Source organism: Diaporthe amygdali (assembly GCF_026229845.1).
Source record: "Diaporthe amygdali strain CAA958 chromosome Unknown NODE_2_length_3802984_cov_64_841326, whole genome shotgun sequence".
In the NCBI taxonomy this organism is placed as follows: Eukaryota; Fungi; Ascomycota; class Sordariomycetes; order Diaporthales; family Diaporthaceae; genus Diaporthe; species Diaporthe amygdali.
Window position 1 is genome coordinate 3,038,482 of NW_026517022.1, and position 17,048 is coordinate 3,055,529.

The following is a 17,048-nucleotide window of genomic DNA, read 5'->3' on the forward strand; positions in this document are numbered from 1 at the left end:
ATCTGGCGATGGTGCAGAATCACGACTATAAAGTGTCATATGATCTCAGCATCAACTCGATTGCCAGCGGTCTATCTCAACTCACCATCATTCATCGTTCTTGATCATTCCATTCTTGCATAACAAAGCCCAATCACAACATCACCAAACGCTTTCCTTCAAAAAAGAAAACATGAAGCTCTTTACAGTCTCCGCAATCCTCTTCGCCGCCGGCACGCAGGCATGTGCGCTCTACCAGCTCTGCCACTGCACCAACGCCGACGGAACACCAGACGACGTTGCAACGGTAACGGCATGCTACGAACAAAGCGAGCCACACAAGGAAATGATCGGTGTCTCCGGGTTCGAGGAATGCCACTTCACTGGAAGCGCTCAATCAGGCTTCCTTCGCCTCGAAGAGAACGGGCTCAGCAACTGCAAGTTCAGAGAGGCTTGTACGGCGGCGGGCGCCACGGGGGAGGACTCGAACTGCAGCGGCAAGATGCACTAATTGCCATACCTACCTCTTCAATCGACAATGGTGGCGGGACTTCTACTAAAGGAACACAACAGTTTTTGGAATTGGAATAGAATGGTTGTGTTTGGCTTTTGGAGGTGCGGTGGTGATGGGAATAGATGGAGACAACTTTAGAACGGCGCATCATATACCCAATGTCAAAATAATTTGTTAGCACATGGAATGTGCCTTCATTCTTATGAGGAGAAGAAATGTAACATTGATTTCCGGTGTTTCTTCTCTGTTACTCGAAGCTGTAAATTGTGAGTCGCCCATGCGTAGATGTGAAGTGTTTATCCAACTACTGGAGCTAAAGCGCCTCTTCTCATCTTGAGCAACACACCATCAGAAGGAGATCACAATCCCAGTTTTCTTTCAAATGTCTCCGCACCCTTTCCGATCGGTTGGATCAACGTATAACTGCCTGAGCTGTTAAACTCTTGCACGCCATTGGTCAGAAACAGCGGCGTGAGCTGCCCATCATCGCTTAAAAACAGTTTGGGCCGTTCACGGCGGTAGTAATCCGTCCTCCCGCCGTCTGTGAACTGTACAGTTGTGTTGTATGCTGCCTGGAGCTTGAAAGTCCAGTCTCCTGTCAGGTTTCTAGAGAACAAGTGTCCTCCTACCCGAGGAAATTTCTCACCTCGCTCGGTGATGTCGATCATCCAGTGGCATAGAATATGCCAATTTCCGCGCTTGTCGCGCCATAGAAATGGATCCTCAGTCCAGTGGTCGCTGTAGTCTGACGTATTCCAGGGCATGGTCTTGATGAGGTTGTACGGGCTGGAGAAATCATCGGCTGCGTAGATCATGTTGTCCTCAGCGCCGAGTGCGATCTCAGAAGTTGGATCATCCGGGGTCCACATTGGCCATGGTGTCGGGTTCGTCCCGTTGATCAGGATCTGCGGAGTTGACCAGGGCCCGCGAACCTCGGGTGCGCTTGAAACCGAGATATTATTGGCCCACTTGAATGATTTACAGGTTGTCGGCAGCTGTGTCTCGATTCCGATAGTGTAGAGAAGATACTTCTCATCTGCAGGGCTCCAAATGGTTGTCGGGTTATGGCGGAACGGCCCAAGCAGATCTTGAGCAAAGTGGTAAGGACCAGCTGGCCCCGTTCTGGACTCTGCTCTGATGACGGTGCTGAAGGGTCTCCAGCCAGATAGCCCGCAACCGTATGCGAACTGTGAGATAATGAGATGGAAAAGCGTCTTGTCCTGCCTGTCACGAATGATCTGCCCGCCCCACGAGGAATTGCCCTTCGTGCTGTAGTAAGTAGGGAGTGTGACGTTTGTATAATTATATCCGGTCCATCTGGTTGCGGGCATTAGATCAAGCTGCCCGCAGTCATCTGACTTCCACCCCGGATCACAAGCGCACAATTGCGTCTCCAAAGAACAAACTCCATTGAGACTGCAATCATCGTCGGTTGTGCAACTTGCATTGGAGCGTCGGACTAGAAGTAAACACGCTGTGGCAAGAAATGCAAAATGACGAAAGTACATCTTTTAAGGCCTCGAAAGACAGAACGGAGTCGCTCATCAAGGCTTTCTAGAACTTGTTTCCGAAGCGTACACATTTTAAAAAGAGCACATGGGTATTTCTTCTAACTCGGTGTCCGGAACAATGATGTTATTACGTCCAGCATCCCCGCTCGTTCCCCAACTGAGCGTAACGATGTGTTGGGCTTATCCATTTCTGGTCGCGGAAGCCAATGTAACAGTACGGAATAATTATTAGAAATGTGTTCTGAATTTAGCGGCACGGCACTGCGTGGTGAATATCTGCAGGTTACCTAGACTCGATACAAGCTAGGGTGAATATCAGTGGCACTTTGTTTCTCTTTGTTAGTTCATTCTGATCAGGAATAAACCAAGCAAAGATAACTTTGATGAATATCAGGAAATCAAGTTCTCCAACAGCTACGGCGCCATGGTGCTAGCCTTAATTCATCGTTCGTCAAATGAGAGATCTGACAGGTGCCTAAACTGACGAGTGACTCATCTTTGGATGAGGGATGCCAACCCTTGTAATCTACTGGAACCTCAGGTTTGGATACTCGCTGCCAATGGGCCCCTTTGGAGATTTCACCATACAATTTGAAAGTCGTTTTCCTCCGCTTGTGAAACTTGAACATGTCGAATTCGTCGCCATTTCTCGAGCTCCCAGTGCATCTGGCCTCCTTCATTTTGGCACAGCTGGATTCTATGCAGTCGTTGGGCTCAGCCATACTCAGCCACTCAATATTCTACCAGTCTTTCCGAGACGACACAAAACGTATTGTTCAGGGCATATTGAGGAACCAAATTCCTCCAGAGCTCATGCAATACGCAGCGGCAGCCTTCGAAACAAAGTTTGTGGATAACAACGACGAAGTCAAAGTCGGCACTCTACTCAGATCGGCTTTCGAAGGCATTGGTCGTCAGCAGGATGGCGTTCAGTTTCAGGAATGGTGCCTGGAGTGGATGTTCGACCATAGTGTGGATGGAACTGGTTTTTCGACAGCCCTCAGCACAAGACTAGGTGATCAGACTTCCCAATTTATGGAAGCAGTTTCTATAGCAACTATCTTCAGCAAGACTCACGGTGTCGTGGAGTACTTCTGCAGACGGTTTGCCGGCGAACGACTGCCACTGATTCAACATCTCATGGTGGGACGGAGACCTGAGGAGGCTTGCCCCTCGAAAAGAGAGGCATTCCGAATTAGACGCGCTTTATATCGCTTCCAGATATACTGCAACCTATTATTCCGAAACGAAGACGATTTTCATCCAGGAAGACGAGTCAGGCAGATGCGAAGCTCTTACATAGTGCGTCACTTCTTTGGCTGTTTCTCGCCATGGGTCGACGAGCAACTTGCATGCATACATGACTACCTAGAGGATATCTTGTCGAGAGCATTCGATGACGTTGCTGCTCATGACGTCGACTGGGGAGCAAAGTCGGTTGACTGGCTGGCTCAGGGGAGACGAAACGAGTATAAGCAGGCATATGTGAGTGTCTCCCACTTTTTCAGCAACAAATGACGCACGCATTTAGCGATCCTAACACGCAATTTCAGCTCACCTACGGTTTACCTTTTCTCTTCAAACTCGATAATAATCATGCATACCAACAGCGCCACCAGCTTTTGGTATCAAAAGGCTTACCACGCACTACAGTAGCACTGGCAGTCCATCTTCAGCGAGCTGTACCAAATAATTACACCCCACACATAAATACTTGGAGCCTTTATCTCCGCGATAGGATTCCGTGGGGTTCTGAACAAGAGGCGCATCTGATGGGGAGATGGGGGATCGACCACGACGGAGCGGATGGCTTGGATTCAGCACCATTTCGTCTATGGCTAGGTGCTCATCTAAGCTTTTGGGCTCGCGATATTCCCTACTGCCCAGAGGATCTGTATCTTCGGAAGTGCGGTTACGTTATATGGGACATTCCTTTGTCAGAAGGAGCCCGTCCCGAAGTCAATGGGGAGATCAAGCAATGGCTCAAAGACTGCAATCGACAGTCTCTTATCGACACCATCGAGCGGCAACGAGGAAGGGGCCAGATGAAAATGTCCTGGAAGGAGAGGGCAGCAATATCCGAGAGAGGTGGGAGAGGATACTGGAGTCCGGACGGTCTCCACGACATCTCTTGGAACTATGCTTGAGGGTGGGGAGGTCAATCGATCAAGTCGGCTGGTTAACGTCCTTCCAATAATGGTAGTATTTTATCAGCTTGAAGGGCTCCAATGAAAGGCTTTCCTCTGAATGAGATTAAAAATTTCCACACTGTCTAATGATTACCGGGATGTTGTTTACAGATATTTCAGTAAGTCATTTCAACGTATCCAAGGGATTTAAGGCACAGTGGCTGAGAAAGGGTTGTGGGATACACAAACGAAAGATGGCGGGCCCAGGGAGTAGAATTGACGTCTAGAAAACGAGGCTGATGGTTTGGAAATAATTTCCACAATAAGTCCTGTTCAGCATAAAAAACATACACAATCCCGGTACCAATCAACTGCAGAATAACACACTCCTGTTGTCCTGTTTTGGGTTCTACAAAGGGTGCGGGAAGAGGCTCCTGCCCACGGTTTCAGTTGCACCGCCTGTTGCGATCACAGATCAAGATAACAACATTGGGCTTTAGACGATAAAATGGTCGAGACTTGCGCGACGTACTGTAGAGCCGTGCGTATGGATGTCACGCACCTGACAATCCTAGCCATAGTATAGTGTTGCATGTCATAGTCCCCGGGCCGGTCCCGCTTGTCATGGTGATCAGATCGACATAAGTCTTGGACGACAGGGTGGCACCTTGAATTAATGCGTCAATCCTAACCCTCGAGACGTCACCTCAGACGGGACGACAAATTTGGAAACACGGCACAATGTACAGACGCTTCATCGAGGCTAATTCCCCTATGTGACAATACTTCTGGACTTTAAAATCAAATTTATATCACGAAAATTACAGACTCCAGTAGACCAGAGAGATGTACAAGGTGACGCAGTGTAGAAGCATCACGCGCTTTGTACTTCGAATGGAGTCCACTGGCAGGTGAAAGGTTTCGATGGGCAACAGAGATGTAATGGGCTTCCAAATCCAAAGTCGATGTTCTAATCAGACTAATGTCTCTCGGTCGAGATACCTGCTACAATCATTGAACTGATAAGCATTTTTCTCTACACGGACTTCTCACCTTTCAATGGATTGCAGATACGGACTTTTGCATACCGATTCTGTGGCGTTTCAAGTGATCTTCTCTACCCAGAACTTCCTAGTTTGTACTTTGCTGTTCCATAAAAGTGGATATTTCCCCAGCAAAATTCGGGTCCTCCCCGCGGGGATCGGACATTTGTGGATCAGCAAATGCACCGGCAGGTCGGTGAACATCAAAGAGCGTATGCCAAGTCGAACATGTCCATGGAAACAAAACCCCAGTATAAGCATAATAGTTGACGGAATCCTGGCTTCCGGCGCATGTTGACCATTGACAAAGCTGCTTTCCTGGGCATCCAGAAACGCCCTTGTCAACTGCCAGGGCTTGGCATGTCATCTCTGCTTTGACCTGTTTACATTTTTCAGTTCTTAACAGTCGAATCTGCTCCTGCGGATATGCTGCCATTAATACCATTAAAAGCCGCTGGACGGTGGAAAGCGAAGAACCGGGAGGGGATCCTGCTGAATTGAGCAGCGCTCGCGAGCGACCTTCGATACTCAACCATGAACGCAGCAGTGGCCTACAGGGCATCACTTTACGGCCTCGACCAACCGTTGGGGCTGTCAACAGGCGCTCGACGCAGGAACAACGGCGATTTCGAGGGAACATCGGAGTTGGCAAGACAACAAGAGCGAATTGCAAGACGGCAAACTTTCATCCCAGTCAACTGGGTCCAGTACAAGGAGTCCTGCGCCGAACAAGCCACCACAAAGCCGGAATCCATATTCGATGTCGTCTGGGAGCAAGAGCCTGAGGTACACAGCGTGAGGGAGCAGACCTGGCGCATGTTCACCATATTCCCGTATCGGGACGCCGTCTGGGTCGTCAAGATTTTCTTGACTCTGGGTGGCGCGTTGATGGCCATCGCGGCCACTTTCGGCGTTGTGACTGCTCAGATGCAGGTCAAGGGGCAGACGGCTTCGCCACGGACAGTGGGATTTGACATCGCCACTGCCACGATACTCACTACCGACTTTGGCCTCATTCTCCTGCTGATAGGCGGCACGCTGGGTCTGATCGCGATTCTGAACGCCCACCGAGGCGCTATGGAGCCCATCGACATAAAGATCGGGGCACTTGAGCCACCGAAGTCATACAAACCGGCTCTACTCGGAGCCAAATCATGGGTGTGGTTGCCAACCAAGGCCGACCTTACCGCTCTCTGGGCCAAAGTTCCTTTCCGGGCAGGCCTCGTCAACTGGGTCGGCCTCGTTGCCCTCAATATCGTTGTCGTCACCACCATCCCAGGTCTGATTGACCCAGCCGATACGCAGGAAATCCTCCTGGCCGTTCAGCTCCCGCTCTTCATCGGCTTTGTACTACTGGTCGTGGCCAACTTTTCCCTGTTGATGTGGCTGCAGGAAAGGTGGTACAAGCCCAACCTGCAGAAAGCCTCGTGGCTCAGTGCCTTCTTTTCCACAGTCGGCTCGGTCAGCCTCACGCTGTCGACGCTGTATCAGTTTGCCGGATCGGGCCTTTCAGGGGCTCTAGCTACGCTTGTTGGCCGCTGGGTTTTCTTTGTGGCCATTAGTATAGGGTTCTACGATTTGATGGCGTTTCATCCTAATTCTTGGGCCGGTTTTGCGATTGGCCGTCGATAATGGTCAGCAGTTACAGGATGGAGGAACTGGTATAGTCGAGTGCTGGTAGGCTTGAGGTGGCCAATTCGACACAGCGGCCGTGACGTCTTGATATTTGACACTAGATGGTATGTCTGAAAGCACTTAGATTTATAATTATTGTCCGCAACCTGTCTTGCGATGAGGCATGTAATCCTGGAGAATTGAATGTGTAATATACAGATAAAGCACAGCTCATGATGTCAAGAATTTAGACAATCCCAATGACATATCAGCCTATTTAGGCCGAATTCAAGACCTGCCACCTAGTATGCCTTGTATCTTGCAAGTCAGCGTGTTCTCCCTGAACTTGCCCTGGATGGCAGCATCCGCAGTCTGGTTCCAGAACGCGCAGTACTTGGCGCCTGTTCCAGCAAATTGGGTGATTTCGTCGTTGGTGCAGGGCCCAGCAGGACCAGGGTTGGGCCCAAACACACAGGGCTCGATGATCTGTGCCGTCTTGCTATAGTTCTTGCAGTGGCAGATGTGGTCGTCGCGTGCGCAGCCGTTGGTGGTAAGTGCCAGTGCGTGGCAGTATTGTGCGCACTTCGGCATAAGGGCTGTGTACTCTGGTTGTGTCTTGATGCAACCGAAGTTGACTTCCTTGCTAACGAGTCCTCTGGGCGCGGCTGTGCTGGCCGCGACGGTTGTGCTTGCCACGGCCGTGCAGACTAGGAGGAGGGTGGAAAGTTGCATTGTCGTGTCTGTTATGGTGACAACTGGCTGACGATGAGTCGTGACGAAATTTCTGTTGCAATAGGTCTTAGACACCAAAGTCTCGTTCCACTCCAAGAGACTATGATCTTGTTCAATAGTATGTGCATCAAACCTATGGCCCTTGGTGCTTTTCGAATACTCTCAAAGCCTTTTTATACCTCATTCAGAATACTCCTTTCTAACTGTCGCCAGTCTAGACCTTGATCAGCTTCGTTTGACCTAACTCGCGATGCTGAACGCCAAAATCGTTAAAGGGGTGTCCGAGGCTGCGGCGTGCCCATCGACAGCCCGTCGTCCTCTAATCTGCTTGGCAGTAAAAGCTGAGATTGCATCGTGACGGGTTTGACACCGTTAGACAGTGGACTAACAATCACCGTTCCTGTGGTCGGATGGATGCCGAGCCACTGGAATGAAATTGCACGGGAGCAATACTCAGATCTGAAGTCACGGACGTCCGAACTTGCTGCGACGCTTGCATGGTGCCCAGCCGCCGTTGGCAGCTTAGTGTGAACCGTTCAGCCCAATAACTCCCCGTGCCTGGCCCAAAGATTGGCCAGAAGACCTAAACATCTGTACTGCACACTGATCCGCACTGACAACACCACTAGTTTAGTAATTGAAGAATCGCCATGGGCTTTGGAAACATCTTGGCAGCGCTATGTTCTAAGACCAGCAACTCCTGAGATGCCGCTTCTTTGGATTGTTGTGGCTAACACCAACTATAGGTGAGCGCTGTAGTAAAGCTGGTCACAGAGAGCATGCCCAAGCAGAGCATCTACGGTGAGCAAATCTCCCGATAGTGCGGATTCCAACAATTCTTACACTTTTCTTCCGTGTTCAAGCCGGCATGTTGCATCCCAAGGTTTTAAGCAAAGTGCGACAAATTCTCAAGTATTACAGCGTGAGTTACATAGCAAGAAGAATGACGATAATCATTTTGCGGAGTTTAACCCATGAGTTCATACAGATGTTGGCCAGACGCTTCTAAGCTAGTGGGCTTATGCACGAAGTTTACGATGTCAACATATGAACACTACACAAGAACTGACCAAACTACTTCATTCACTGAGGCGAAGTTTACACAACTATCTCAGTAGACGCGCTTACAGCCACCTTGAATTAATGCTAGTGTTGAAGACGCGGCGACAGGGATCGTGGCAAGAATACTTCTCGCCTTGACGAGCATCCAATTTACAATTTTTACAAAACCTGCCAGTGGATCATGAGATTGTTGCTCGCTAAGTGGTGTAAAACTGAATGCCTGATGATCATAAGTCTTCTTCAGGCAAAAATGTGGTCGAGTATGGCCCCCATTCGGGACAGTCGAGACTGCCATATGATTCCCCACACTGCAAAAGGCCGCCTTCGTTCCCTACCACAGCGTCTGTGACACAATTTGTCAGTAAATCACCAGTATGTAAGTATCCCACAACTTCAGGCTCAACACTTACTCATATCGATTGTAGTAGGTCGCCAATTCCCGCTATCGTCTCGGCACTGGCAGGTCATGATAGGCCCGTCCCAGGCATCTCTCATGATCGCGCAACTGTCGATCTCACACGCCGCGCTCAGACTATTCGTGATCTCCTCGTCCTCTTCGTACGGCTTCATCGCGCCGTTGACGGCCTTGTAGCAATATTCCAGGTTGAGCCTGCTGCAGAGCCGCGACCGCTCGTTCCCTTCCTCGTCAGTGCCCCCGGAACAGAACGCCTCGAGGTACAGCTCGTGCGTGCCGTCTACCACGCCATTGTCGAGGTAGTAATCTGGGGTCCCACCTCGTCAGCTCTCTTTTGCCTCACTGTGCGACTGAATTTCCCTCGGGAGACTTTGTGTTGCCGGGATGAGACAATTGCTGACTCACTGTAGCAGGAGTGCTGAAAGTTAGCGGCGAATACGTGTGCGAATAGCGATGCCAATGTCGCGACAAAGATGATCAAGAGACGCATACTGCGCGGTGAACTGTTTGCAACTGTTTGTGAAGGTTGAGAGAACGTGTATAAGAAGGAACTCGGTCGAAGCGGGACCTGAGAAGGTTTGATCGCGTGTGTTGGCCAAGTCTTCATGCGACACAAATCTACTTTCCAGGTGGTACGATGATGACTCAGGTCTCGGCTTGTTGTTTACGTTGGATCGTAGTAAACATGTTGTTTGTGTAAGGTGGCGGTTGTGAAGGTAGCTACATGCTTACATTGTCTTCAACAACGGCAAATACGATGTTTAACGAGGTAAGGAAAGTAGGAAAGGAACAAAGAAACCGACACATCGGGATAAGCGGGATTGAGGCCAGACAAAGGGAACTACAAACTTTAAAGGCTTATTTCCGTTACGAATTGGCGAGTTCTCAGCTGTCATATGACGCGGAAATGAACCATGCGGCCTCCTGAGTTGGTTAGGGTGCCAAGCAGCCTAGATCACCCAGGGTATAGTACTATGGGGCTTTCACAAAAGCCCCTTTAGCGATACTGATAAGAATACAGTCAGAAGTGCACTTGGCGGTATGCGGAATGGCATGTCCCTCGTATCAGCTTACTGATCAGTGCAAATTCTTGCGAGGTCTGTCTACTCTTGTGATCGAGCATGTATCTAGGTAGCGACTCGATGCGTTTCGGATGTGAGTCGCATGGCTGTTTGTTCATACACTCAGGACCACAGGGTTTTGTCTTGGCAAACCTTCGTGGAACCAAACCCAAATTATAAGACGGCTTCTGCTTCGAACCCAGATTATACCTTTCATGTAGATGCAAGCACTTGGTCGCAGGTGATGGTATTCGTTCCAGCTGTTGGATCACAAAATCCGAATAGGGTTAGTAGAGGTGGCGTTGGCCAACTCCAGCCAGTCTGTGCAGCAACCCCTACTACTTGACGCCTCTTGAGCACAGGCCAGTCTCTGTGTGTATACTATCATAAATCAAGTTTTAAAAGTTTCGGTAAGTCTTTGATGTATTTTCGTGGAGAAAAGATGATGTTGGACTCATATGTGTGCTTGCCTCAACCGCTCTGGCACGCACTGTGCAACGGCGTCCACCCGTCATAATCCTTGACGACCTTCTCATATGTCTCACAATTGAATCTCAAGATTAGCTTTCTAATGCCAGTATCCAAGCGAATTTGGTACGACACCTGATCAGGCTTGAGGAAGATGAGCGAAGGATTCTAGAAGAAATCATCCATTTAGACAGTGACGGGTAATTCTGATTCTACTTTTTGTAAGTCGTAATGTCAGAATCCCTTTCCACACAAATATACTCAATTTAATAGATGTTCAAAGCCTGCTCTTAGACTACTTCTTTGGACTAGACGAGAACGAGCCTAGGCAAATGGAGCCAGTTCAATTCTCGTATTTAGGTCGGTATTGACGAAGGAGCCACCAGGCATGCGTTCACTCTCCGTCTGCAGGAAGAGACCGAGAGTATTACTTCCGATTAACTTCCATTCTTGAAAGTTTTAGAAGACTGGCTCGCAACGACATTAGGTATGGTCCCTGTATTTAATCTGTTTGAGTGGGACAGGGTTTGGGTCAAGACGGTACCCGCTTTACTCCTGTCCAGGCACCAACATCATTTTGGACAAATGCTCGCGGGTGACTCGCCAACAACGGCCACCTCGCACTCATTCTTGCACACGAGCTCACAAGGCCTGAGTCTCAGTGCTATTAGAGGAATTTGTGCAACTGTGTCGGACTCGAAGTCACCATCAATTCATCACCATGTCACTCAAGCCTTGGTGGGACTACCCAGGGCAGGACGACCCAAAATATGCGAACGTGCCACCGCCGGAGAAATTAGATACGAGCAAAGCAGATCAAGCTCTAGATGAGGATCATCTAGCAGCATATGTGCGTGCAGTGACAAATGTTCTCTCGACGGAGCTTGCCGAGTCAACTTTTGCGCAGCTTGTCGACGGTTTACCACTGTGGGATGTCGTCGACGGTCTCCATCATTATGGTCTCGAGGAGGATGAACCTGTCTTCAGACATCGGGAGCTGTGTCCCGGTGTGATTGAAAAGACGAGGACTTTTTGTGCGGCCTTTGAGCCAAGAGCTCTCTACATCAGAACTGGTGTAAATAGATCATCAAGCTGGTAATTTGTTTTCCGGTGTTCTAACGCTTGTCTTTAGGTTTTGCGTCGATACCAATCCGCTCCCATTGGTTCTAGGGCATCAAAATTACCTCTAATCGAGTTGATCGCCGTCGCAGTGCATACTATTGCAGCTCAACATTTCAAGCAGGTCAATGGCGGTCTTCATCGGAACGAGAAGTACCCAAGCGACGAGTACTATGCGCAGTTTACATGGCGCCGTCGAAAACCAACCCCCTTCTCGCTCTGGCGCTACGACGATCCCGAGCAGTATCCTGACGGAAATGCCGATATTGCGGCCTACTGGGCAGAGGACCAAATCTTTGGAGGCATCGTTCTATTTGATCGAGGAGAGAGCGGTTCTGAAGTATGCATACCTTCCTTCCAAGGCTTCTGGCATCTGAAAGAGCTTCACCTACCAAAAGGACCCAACTAATGACTTTTCAGCAAAACGGTGTCTGGTTCCACTCCTCTCGTCGTAGGATTACCAACCACGTCTATGCTTTGAGAGATGAACAGACTGCATCTCTACTCCTTTTTCTTGAGTCAGAACTTGGCAAGGCACCATGTCCCTTTCCGATATTGGGAGACAGGAATAGCGTACGACGAGATTGGGAGATCTCTATTCCGAAGTACAATATCTACAGAGACCGTTGGGAACGTAAGTTTCGCTTTAGAAGTTACTACTGGTATAATCATTCTCAGAGCTATTGCAGAGTATGCGACGAGGATCCAGTGGAACATCCAGAGTGGGGGCACAGCCATGAACCATGATATAGTGGCGATCCGTTGTCAAAGCTTGTAGTCAGTCGTATCCTTGGGCTGATTCTTCGAGGGAAGACTGTAACAAGTGCTGCTACTTTCATGTCACCCAACGCAAGTCGAATGATTTCATGGACTCTTCTATATTCAATCCTATTCCTTATCAGCCAGAGGTGAATTCATGATCTTCTAGTCTAAATTTGAATCAACGAATCTGGGCAGATCAACTGCCCGAGGTGCTTATTATTTCTCGCCCAGTCTTCATCATACGGGCCGCATCACCCCAACGCTCAACGTTCGTCTTCATCAATAGACGCCTCGTCCTCGGCATGACTGCTCTTGCTGTTCATTCCGCTTTGTGTCTTGTCATTCTGCCTTTTCTTCTTCCTGTTTATTACTACTACTCTTGGTCGGTTTGGATATGGACTGTTTCTTTTTAGACTCCGCACGTGAGTCGTCTGAGTCACTGTCCGAAGACTCTGTGCCCGAGCTTTCAGAGGAGCTGTCTGACTCACTCTCGTCAGAAGAGTCACTTCTTTGATCAGAACTTCTTTTTGATGTCCTCTTGCCAGTTTTCCGAGCGAGCATGGCGCGCACCTGGTCGCTTCTCGCCAATTTTGCTTACAGAGAAAGGGCTCAAGGCTGTGCTGACGGGGAAGTCATGTGGAAGTGATGTTGATGAAACGCTGAGAGGCCCTGAAATTTCTCTGATTGATTTCAAGGAAGGGGCCCGAATTTGCAATCACCGAAAGTTAGGCAGAGTAAAAGATCATATAACATCAGTCAGGCAGAGTTTGGCCCGCCTGGAAGATATTCAACGAGAACAGAAGAGATCTGATCGCATGGAGCCCGAGCTATGGAGAATCAAAGAGGATCAAAAAAGAGGCGGACATTCCAGCGCGGAGTTCCGAAAGAAAGAAAAAAATCAAACTTATGCGCGTTGAACATGATATACATACTTTTGTCAGCAGCGCAGCCTTCGAACATCGAAGTGGAAAAGGTAAGTAGGTCGCTATTGATTCTTGCACTTGGATATCGGGATGCTAATTCTTGGAAGTAACTCGCAAGTCGGACTGTCTCTTGCTTCGCCGATTCTTGTTGCATCCAGATCAGTCACGCCCGAGCCAACACCACAACTCAATAGGAAGGCAGTCAAGCAATGGCTGGGGCGGCTTCCGGTCGATTTTATTGCAGCAGCCGAGGAGGATATGCGAGTTTCACTTTAATGTAAACTATATGGGACGGATCAGGATCAAGTCCAGTATATCACGACTTCGGAGAAGCTCATGAACAGGCTCGAAAAGCCGGAATCTGAAATACCGACCATAAATGGTCAGACTGCACCACAGACACACGCAAATGCCATTTGGCTCTCAGCCGCCTTCCTGGCAAAAAAGCCTCCGGCAAAGCTATGATAGCCCCGTCTTAAACTACTGCTGTGGATTGCGTACTGAAGCGGAATCGCGCAGGCGCGAAACATCAGGCATGATCGCAACAATCAACAGCCTTAACTCTCAACTTGCCCGCTGACTTTAGGGCCATGCAGACTCATCCTTCCTCATCACGGACGAAAATTTTCGGAAACGCCAGTCACGACTTGGCCCGGCGTTGACATTGCTCAGGCGACCGATAGACGAGACTCCAGAAAACATGTCGATTTCCATCGTCATCGACTCATTATCACGGTTGAGCGGGGACGAGGAAAACGAGAAGCGTCTGATCATAGGTACACCACAGCTCGTCGACCGTCTGCGGACATAGAACCAGTGGTCAAGATTCTGATCTCGGACCTCCTCCCTGAACACGTACTTCACTGTGCGGCTGGAGCTGACGATCTGTACGTGCCGGACCGCGTCGACGGTGGTGCCACGGCCTGAACACCGAGCACCTTCGCGAAATTGCTGAGGCTTCTATCGGGCTCTTTAGGTCGTAGCGCCACGAGGCCGGCTCCGCCAGCGAGGTTGAAGGACCTAGTGGCTGCCTCAGCATAATGGGCAGTTTTGAAACTTTCCAATTCAAATCATTGTAATTCAGCCGGAGCTTTCTTCACGCTGACCACGATGATGGATGAGAACCCCATGCTATGCGAGGCTCCAGGATCCCGTGGTCTGGAGATCGCCAACGAGGTTCCAAGCCTTGCCACGAATTGGTAGAATGGCAAATACATTTATGTACCTTTTACAAGTGCTGTATTTCCTTCCAACTGGTCCGTCAGAACGAAGAAAGTATTTGTGAACGCCTCTCATGTGCCCACAAGGCCTGGAGCCACCTGCTCTGAGCAGCCTCTATGTACCTAGCATGTCTACTTCTTGGTAGCGTTGTCATGAATGTCACCAGCCATATTCTGACAAACGTGGACCGAATTTAGTTTCCAGGAACATGTTTTGAACCTAATAAGTAATAACACTGCAGCCAACCTTATGTTTGTTTCTGGAGCAGAAGATATGTAATTCATCGCTTAGCAGCCCAACAATCGTGCGTGAAAGCCGGGTGACATTGACATACGACATGGTACTAATCTAACTTGATCGTATGTGTGTTCAAGAAGAGTGTTTATCGCCTGTTGAGGTCGCGATTAGGATGTCCAACTCAAACTCTACATCAATCACCAGGTACTGGTTACTGGACCGGGGCATGGAACCAGACTGCAACCCAGAGAGACCTCATCATGCATATTGCCGCAGCTGCAGGATCGAGTCAGTCGCATGGGAAGCGGTCTCGTCCACAACGGGGCAAGAGAAAAATTTTAGAAGAAAAAAGAGAGATAGGCGAGATCGGGTGAACCATGGCATGACGTCTTCGCTTTCGGGCGGCATTGTGTGTATCGTGCCTCGTCTGGTGATCTTTCGTGTGCTGTGCTCTCCCCCTCCATAACACCACACTATCGGGATGTCTCAGGTCAGGAGACAGAGCCCCCCACGCCAGCGAAGAGCCGAGCGAGAGTGCTGTCTATATCTCGGCAGGATCATGTGATTGATGACGCCTTTTTCCTTATTTCTCTTTCTATCCTTTCGGGCTTTGAATCGCGTGCAGAGCCGACGACGGACCCGGGACAAGGTGAGACAGATGCATCCTATTCGGATATGCTTTTATGTCGCGTCCCACACGTGCGACCGTTGAACGAGCCTATCTTGGCCAGGGCAGAGGGGCAGGTCTATCTACTCGAGATTTGCGAGATCTGACCCATTTGCTTGGCGCGCGTCCTGGTGAAAGCTAGCCTCGAACAAAAAGCTTGGAGGCTGCCCCGCCTGTAGGGACGCAGCGTGACGAACGGAATCACTCGCTGGCTTTGGTGGTCTATCGGGGGGACGGTGTGTATAAGTCATGTTGTTGAGGTATATCGGCACCTGTGTGCACATCCCATCCCATCCCAATCCATCCCATCCCACCGTGGGGTCGGTCGGCCGGGCAGCCAGCAAATTGGGTTGGGCTTTTGCTTATTGCAGTCAAGTCCCCTCCAGGGTTACACCGGAAGTGGGTTCTGCGTGTGGATGACAGGCCGGTGGTGTCAGGGTGCCCACGGTACCACGATGAGGTCATTTTAGTGACGTGCCCAGCAGCTCCCAGCCTTTTCCCGATCTTTGTTGGTTGGGTGGTTCGGCGCACTGCAATCCTTTTTAAGGTTTCCCGGATATCTCAGGGCGGGATTGATCACTTGGTTGGGACTGACATGTGTTACAGAATGGCTGGCCTGCCTGCCAGCCTGCCAGACTGCCAGCCTGCTCGGTATAAGAGAGGAAGACAATCATCTCTGCCTCTCCATCTATACGTTGAGTTGTATCTAGAATGAGACTAATAGATACAGTGTGCAGTAGCCTCCTGCTTGGACAACAAAGACCACCCCCCCCCCCCATTCCTGGCTTTGAAGGGGATCTTGCTTTCGTACTTGCCCTATTCGGCAACCCGTGCTCTGGGGTCTAAGTTGCGAAGTTATGGATGGCCGCATGGGTTGGGAGCATGGCGGCGATCTTCTTAGGTAGTGGAGGGGCAGCTGGGGAACCACAATGAAGCCAAAGCCAACTGCCCAGGACATGTGGGTGGCGCTTGTACCACCCACAGGGTCCTCCTTGATTGCCACGAACGGTGAGCAGCCCCTACTGCAATTAAGCTTGTGGACGAGGATCTTGCAAATGTTGTTGTTGTTGTGCGACCTGAATTATTATCCTTCGCGCCCCGGGCGCTGGCCCAAACGGTCTAGGCTAGGCGTTGGGCGGCGATGAGGGAGAGAGGACCCCTGAGATGAGACGCAATGGGAATGGACGATGATAATAGCTTTGGGTGAGGTGAGAGACAGGAGGATTGGCAGCCGGTTCCAATGGAAGGAACGGGGCACGTACCTGGGCGGGAGCTGCCCCTCCACGAGACGGGCTTGGGATTCTGGTGGGCTCTAAAACAAGGCGAGACTTGTTCCCGCCATGTAGATAGTCTTGTCTTGTCTGGTCCTTTTTTGCCAGGCATCTCTCTGGCTTTCTTTTCTCCCCTTACCATCATCTAGCTATCTGCCAGTCAGGTCAGATACTTGTCTGTAGTCGACTGTACAACACGGCAGCGTTATCATGTCATCTTCTCGTCCGTCCTACCTCCAGCACAGTCGCCCTCCTCAGCTTTCGCACCCATCTTGAACAAGGTCTCTCTGCGCGCGCGCATTTTGACGTGCATGTCAGCC

General features: G+C 50.0%; 8 protein-coding genes across 8 annotated transcripts; 4 read left to right on the top strand and 4 right to left on the bottom strand.

Moving 5' to 3' along the window:
* Nucleotides 1–172: 172 nt before the first annotated feature.
* Nucleotides 173–490, top strand: J7T55_012271 (uncharacterized protein; the record flags this gene model as incomplete). The annotated part of the gene is made up of 1 exon (XM_053137140.1): nt 173–490. The coding sequence occupies one exon, from the start codon at nt 173–175 to the stop codon at nt 488–490; it is 318 nt and encodes a 105-aa protein (XP_053000071.1).
* Nucleotides 491–852: 362 nt separating this feature from the next.
* Nucleotides 853–1,940, bottom strand: J7T55_012272 (uncharacterized protein; the record flags this gene model as incomplete). The annotated part of the gene is made up of 2 exons (XM_053137141.1): nt 853–1,762; nt 1,900–1,940. 2 exons carry the CDS (start codon nt 1,938–1,940, stop codon nt 853–855), a joined length of 951 nt encoding a protein of 316 aa, XP_053000072.1.
* Nucleotides 1,941–2,631: 691 nt separating this feature from the next.
* Nucleotides 2,632–4,151, top strand: J7T55_012273 (uncharacterized protein; the record flags this gene model as incomplete). The annotated part of the gene is made up of 2 exons (XM_053137142.1): nt 2,632–3,489; nt 3,558–4,151. 2 exons carry the CDS (start codon nt 2,632–2,634, stop codon nt 4,149–4,151), a joined length of 1,452 nt encoding a protein of 483 aa, XP_053000073.1.
* Nucleotides 4,152–5,710: 1,559 nt separating this feature from the next.
* J7T55_012274 (uncharacterized protein) lies at nt 5,711–6,808 on the top strand (the record flags this gene model as incomplete). Its single annotated transcript, XM_053137144.1, has 1 exon — nt 5,711–6,808. One exon carries the CDS (start codon nt 5,711–5,713, stop codon nt 6,806–6,808), a length of 1,098 nt encoding a protein of 365 aa, XP_053000074.1.
* A 270-nt stretch (nt 6,809–7,078) lies between these two features.
* On the bottom strand, nt 7,079–7,522 carry J7T55_012275 (uncharacterized protein; the record flags this gene model as incomplete). Its single annotated transcript, XM_053137145.1, has 1 exon — nt 7,079–7,522. The coding sequence occupies one exon, from the start codon at nt 7,520–7,522 to the stop codon at nt 7,079–7,081; it is 444 nt and encodes a 147-aa protein (XP_053000075.1).
* Nucleotides 7,523–8,811: 1,289 nt separating this feature from the next.
* Nucleotides 8,812–9,489, bottom strand: J7T55_012276 (uncharacterized protein; the record flags this gene model as incomplete). Its single annotated transcript, XM_053137146.1, has 3 exons — nt 8,812–8,927; nt 8,995–9,306; nt 9,405–9,489. 3 exons carry the CDS (start codon nt 9,487–9,489, stop codon nt 8,812–8,814), a joined length of 513 nt encoding a protein of 170 aa, XP_053000076.1.
* Nucleotides 9,490–11,249: 1,760 nt separating this feature from the next.
* On the top strand, nt 11,250–12,923 carry J7T55_012277 (uncharacterized protein; the record flags this gene model as incomplete). The annotated part of the gene is made up of 4 exons (XM_053137147.1): nt 11,250–11,603; nt 11,661–11,987; nt 12,068–12,281; nt 12,823–12,923. The coding sequence occupies 4 exons, from the start codon at nt 11,250–11,252 to the stop codon at nt 12,921–12,923; spliced, it is 996 nt and encodes a 331-aa protein (XP_053000077.1).
* A 991-nt stretch (nt 12,924–13,914) lies between these two features.
* J7T55_012278 (uncharacterized protein) lies at nt 13,915–14,371 on the bottom strand (the record flags this gene model as incomplete). Its single annotated transcript, XM_053137148.1, has 2 exons — nt 13,915–14,255; nt 14,353–14,371. 2 exons carry the CDS (start codon nt 14,369–14,371, stop codon nt 13,915–13,917), a joined length of 360 nt encoding a protein of 119 aa, XP_053000078.1.
* Between the last annotated feature and the right edge of the window lie 2,677 nt (nt 14,372–17,048).